Source organism: Ambystoma mexicanum, chromosome 6p (assembly GCF_040938575.1).
Source record: "Ambystoma mexicanum isolate Mex_15411 chromosome 6p, UKY_AmexF1_1, whole genome shotgun sequence".
Taxonomy (NCBI): Eukaryota; Metazoa; Chordata; class Amphibia; order Caudata; family Ambystomatidae; genus Ambystoma; species Ambystoma mexicanum.
The window spans coordinates 1,127,865,522-1,127,871,521 of NC_090935.1; the positions used below are offsets into that span (position 1 = coordinate 1,127,865,522).

At 38.4% G+C, this 6,000-nt stretch overlaps 1 protein-coding gene across 5 annotated transcripts in view; it reads left to right on the forward strand.

Moving 5' to 3' along the window:
- Positions 1 to 2,367, forward strand: part of PUM3 (pumilio RNA binding family member 3) — a 965,563-nt gene extending 963,196 nt beyond the window's left edge. For all 5 annotated transcript variants that reach the window (XM_069625739.1, XM_069625741.1, XM_069625737.1 and 2 more), the window contains one exon: positions 2,118 to 2,367. In XM_069625739.1, the coding sequence (XP_069481840.1) occupies positions 2,118 to 2,250 (133 nt within the window). In that variant the 3' untranslated portion in view covers positions 2,251 to 2,367. The remainder of the gene's footprint in view (positions 1 to 2,117) is intronic.
- Positions 2,368 to 6,000: the final 3,633 nt, after the last annotated feature.

Genomic DNA, 6,000 nt, shown 5'->3' on the forward strand with positions numbered 1-6,000 from the left:
CTTCATCGTCCACCAACCTACCCCCTCAAGTGCACTGCTCACAACTTCTACCATTTCTACTGTGTTGCTGCTCTTCAGCCTCCAACTGCAGGCCCCGATGTCATGTCCGGCACTGGTTACATAGAGTGGTCAAATGGATCCACGCTTCACCCTTTAGGTGTGCAAATGTTTACAAAGAATAGCTACACTGTGGATAGGATTATCATAGATGAGGAATCTGTGGGAGGAACATCCATATGAAAGAACATTACCAATAGATAAGTAATTTGTTTCAATCTTTTATTACACTCTATACTTAGTGAAAATTCCGTCCTCTGCCTCGGTTAGGGCATAACGGATTTTGCTACTTTCAATGTAGAACTTTGTGCATGCAGACAGCAGAACTAGGTCTGCATTCACACACCAACTTTATGCTTTTTAACCTGAAGTCTTTCAAGTAATGGGGGAACAACTTAGACCGCTACCCTTTATTAACAAGAACCATTAATTTGATTGACGGATTCTCTTTCAATATTTCTCAGATACTTTCAATAATCTAAGAGGCTCTATGGCCATCAAATCAATGGTGCTAGCTAAAGCATAGCGTTCTAGTCGTTCCCCCATACCTTGGGCCTAGAACCATGATGTTAGTGTGTGAATGCAGACAGGGCTCTGTTTCCTGCATCATTAAGTTCTACTTTGGACGTCGCAACATCCATTATACACAAACCGATGCAGAGAACAGGAATTTTCACGGTGTATTGAACGTGATAAAGAATGGAAACTGCGCCAATTCAACAGTAATAAGTGCAGAAGATATTATGTCCAACACAGTGACCATATAAGAAATTAAATGCAAAAAGAAATCATTTAATCTATTAACGTTTCTTGTAGAATAAAGGGATGAGCCACTTTTCTACATTCCACCGTTATGAGATGGTCAACATTATTAAATGAACTTACGATTCCAGTAAAAGGGGTGTAAATTGGAGTCATTTACTGACAGTAACATCAGTAAATTTCAGATCTGAAAGGACAAATTGCAAGTTTATAAATGTACAGTGTGTAATGTTTGAATATGTTTGGTTTGTGATTTTCATAGATCGGTGATAGAATGAGAAAGGCCCGGAGGAAAATTGGGTCAATCACGACAGCTCTTAGCATTTCTGAAATATGGCAAGCAATTCTAAGCTAGTTGGCCCTGGTCCTATTGTTGAACAAGATCTGACTATGTATAATGAATTGGGAAAATAGTAAATACATTATCAGAATTAAATAAAATATGCTGTATTTAGTACTTGTATATGTAATTTGAGTTAAGTCAAGCAGTAGCACTTTCTTGGTCCACAATAAGTAGCAAATATGTTGATAGATTAAATTGAATACCTTGTTCGATACATAGGTTTTGGACAAGCACGTTGTAGTATTTTTAAGTTGGAGCAGGGATTGTGACGATTACTTTTAGTAATTGCACATGTAATTTCCTTAATAGTATTGGGTGGCTTTTTTTTGTATGAAATTCATTGTTTGTACTTTAATTACTTTGTAATCTATCTCTAAGAATTTTTATAACATTTGAGTATGAATTAAGGGTATTTTTAGAGTAAACTAGTGTACAGTAACTAGGTGTAAAATTCTGGTGAGATTTGGATCTTGGATTTATTGTAATTAACGTTTGTGTTGTAAGGTCATTGGATTTGTGTCACACAATGTGCCTGGTTATTAAATTCTAGATTCATTTTCAAGAGTTATATTTCTGAATGAATGCTTAAAAAGTTCAGATAATTGGTCTAATCTAAGACAATTGTGGTTCCATCGTTGCCACTTAGTCTGTTCAGTTTAACCATCTCGTCATCTTATTGTCCTTCGTACATTATGTAGTTTTGTTTCTGCCTCCTAACTCTGCCAGTATATCAACTAAAAAAATGTTGCTGCATAAGTAATGTAATTGGACATATGCCACTCACTCCAGAAATTGTGTTTTTACCCATCCTAAATGACTACACATGGAGGTGGTAGAAGTGGGAAGATATTGTATTTTAGCTGCAACAATATTTGTTCCTATTGTGAACCAATTTATTTTTGAAAGAAGCATACAGAACATACTTATTGTTTTTATCTTGCCGTTTATCTTTTAGCCTTCTTCAGAGTGCAGATCAAGATCTAGCAAAGAAAGTGAAGGATGAATTAAGCAGCTTGATACCAAAACTGAAAAACAAAACGAATACAAGCGGGATGGATGCTTTGCTTGAAAAATTGTGTTCCACATAACCATCAAGGAAAGAAGCGAATTGTTTGTCCTTTGTTGTCCAAGAATTCTGTAATTAACTGGATTTTTGTATTTCCAAAGGTTTTATATTTATAAATAAAACAAGATGGCCAACATGACTTGGTGCCTTCATTCATCTTTGTACCTTTCAACAAAGTAATTACAAAGCTTGTGACCAAAGAACTATGGCATGAAAGGCTCAACCTCTCCAGCACAACATTTGCAATGTGGGGGAAGCTAGCAGTGATGGAGGAGCATGGTTGTTTATTTATGTTGGTGTGATTTACATTTTATTGAGAACTTAACTTGCTAGGAATTTACTGAGCCATATCTTTATCCAACAGAATTGTTTGCGTTCATTTTGTTTAAGAAGAGAAGTTAATGTTCATTTGCAGGATCTATACATCTTGATAGAAACATAGGCTAGTGCTGGGACTTTTTCTTTCACATAAGTGCTTGGAATTTGAATTTCTAGGTCCTGATTTAAATTTACTTGAAGCTCTTTTGGGATGCTAGAGTACCAGTGAACAAGTTGTGTTGGTTTTAAGAAAACTCTGCATATTTGTGTCTTCCTACTGAATATATAAACTAGTAATCCACCATGCATTAGCTGACTGGATCTGAGGCCACTAAATTGTCTGCAGCAATTTATCAGACTATTCCAAAAGTGGCTGATTGCCATACTGCCTCTTGGCCTCTGTCATTGAAGTCCAACAGAGCGCTGATGGTAAGCCTGTGGCAGAGTCCCTGTCACTCAAGTTGAGTAGCAGTGCTACTCGTCCTTTATGTATGCTCTTTAAGGATTCCAATCGGGCGTCACACACTGGACCAGGACACTTGGTCTTGACCTGGGATGTGGTGCTCAATAGGAATGCTTTTTCTTTAATTGAATTGCATTCAAATTGAAACGGTAGCCGACTCGTCTCACACCCCCTTTTACAAATACCCCGGGTCACAATGGACCATGAACTAGGACGGTTGGTGAAAATTCAATATTTATTTATTTTTAAAGTTCACAAAAATCATGCAAATTTTAATATGGGGCAGCAATCACCAATAGGGTGATAATAATAATGGAAATGTAAGCAGTGCACTTGGTTAACCTAGTAGAACCTATAAAAAGCATAATTGAATAGGAGCACTTTTTGAATTAGGATAGATGGCACCGAAGGTAAGGTTTCCACCTGCAAGTTTCCCTCAACCCACAAATCACATTCTGAGTGTATAGAAAGAAGAAGGTGGTAGTCAGGAACAATAGGCAGCAAACAGATTCAAAATCCGACCTTCCCTCACAAAAAAGGCGAAAGCGGATCTTAAACCCTTTTCAATAGCATGAAATGACACTTGGAAATTGACATAAATAATTAATGTGCGGTTACATCCTTGAGTCACATCTGATTTCTTCACTAGCATGAATGCATAACCACAAATAATCACAAGACCCAGGGATCAACAATTTGAAAACAAGTGGAAACTTAAAACATGCTGCAGCCGAATGACACGTTTGAAAGTTGCAATTTTCACAATTCCCGTTTAAATGACCCAAACGGTTTTTAATAAAAACGGGTGAAATACTGAAAATCGCAATGCAGTTTATGGTCTGGGGGAAAGATGTATATCACAGGGACAATATCAAAGTGAAAGATCGTCTCTAGCTATGAAATTGGATGAGATATGCAAGATAGAAAAAGGCTCGATTGGAGTAAAATGAAGCCGTGAAATAGGAAAGAAAATCAGTTGAGACAAAAGCAGGCTTACTTTTAAACTAGAGTATTCAGACTGGATCGCCAAAGAGGGACACAGTAAGCCCCAAGGTTGATTGGCAACGTCAATTATTCACCCCAGCGCTCAACTTTATGCAAAAACCAGTCTAACCACTCAAAATATGACTAATGGCTTAGGATTTACACAAGACAAAATTAATAAAGAGATGGAGCTAGCACTTAGAAATGAAGGACAGGTGCACAGAGAATTCTAACAGTTTTAACAAGTTACCAGGGTAAGCTAGGATTGCTTGGAGAGTAGGATAGACAAAAGGGTCAAGATAAGGTAGGCTATGTGTTACTATGGGGTGAGGATTTATACTCGGTCCACGCTTAAGGCTAGGGATCTTGGACAGTCAACAGGTTCTGGTCACCGGATGCAGACTCTCCTGGCAAAGGACAGCTGGGCAAGGTCTGGTCGCCGGATGCAAAGGGTCAGCGGGCATGCAGGTAGTGGCAAGAAGCCGGTCGGGTTTCGGGATGCTTAAGGTACCACAGCTAAACATGCCTTTATAAACAACTGCAATAGACAATCCATGTTGGTTGCCTCCTCTAGGCTGTGACTCAGTTTAGGGATTGTACTTTACGATGTACAAAGCCTTACCACAGTCCTTTTTGTCAAAAATCAGTCATAACAATTTACACATTTGTACAGTTGTGGCACGGTAACAAATCACATGGGCAGATCATACATTTTATGTAGAGCATAGCAGTCCAATTCTACAGTCTGAGACATTGTTTTGTCAGTTTAAGTTTTTCACTATTTTTTAGTGAGAAATATTCGGCCTACAGTTCCATAACTTTATACATGTGTGGATTATCATAAGGGATGTAATTATGAAAATTCACACTGGCATCATGGATCCTTTCCTCATAATTCCCAATTCTCTCCCACTTCTGTTCCCCATGCGGCAATGAAGTCTATGACGTCTTACATGAAAGCCCATAAAATCATATTTAAACTGTTAACGTTGCAATTTTTTTTTAAAAATGTGAAAATGTAAGTCTTCGAAGTTTGTTTATAAAATAGTCTCTGGCAACAAATGGGCTGGCCTTTGTCCTTCACTGGACCATTTTTTTCTCTTCTGCTACCACCAACTGTCATTTCGTCCAGCCTAAGGATGGGAGTTTCCCAGCTTGATTGAAGGTTTATTGCCCCTTATTCACTTGGCACTTTGGTGTCCCAGAACTTCTATTGAAAGAGGCTGGAACACAGACAAGTCTGTCCAACCTAGTAATTATCACTTGTGTGTTCGAGGATCTACTGTGGGGGTCCTTCTGTTGCTAGCATCCTCCCAGCAGACCTGTTTGGGTGATTTTTTTTTATTCCCCCCCCCCCCATGAAGCCACTGCAGTTTGATTTATTTTTGCCCTGAATTGGAAGAAAACCTGCTGAATAAAACCATCTCATACATTTATTTTAACACAATCCCCTTTCACATTGCTAGGCACGGACAAGCTTTCATTCAACATACTTTTTAAAACGGGCATTTTCTTCTTTAGTTTGCAAAGGCCAATTTTGACACATGATGTGCAAGCTGCTAGCACTTTCCTTTCAAATTCGGTTTTTCCATCTGCCTTTCCACTATTGTTTTTGCAGCCATAGTTAGTTTCTGGTAGTCAGCAGTTTGTTTGAAACACAGATTCATTGGGCTGGAATTTCTTTGAATTATTGATCCTTGACACGTTGTAGTTCAAAAAGTACAGCGTTTCCCTTTGTGGGTAAAAGTGAAGTTTCTTGGGCCTTTTTTCAGATTTAGCTTGACAGAGCCCGTCATTCCCGGGTTATGCTTTCTTTTGCTGAAGCAAATGGGGTATGAATGGGCATGGCAAGGCCTTCTTAATAACAGTAGTTTGATAAAGAGCAGATGTAACTAGCATCAGAGCAGCATTTTTTTTTCAAGGTAAAATATCCCCTTTTCAATGGGGATTTTTGCAAACAGTAGAGCAGGGGCACTTTGATTTGCTTCTTTTTGGGTGCACACAAGA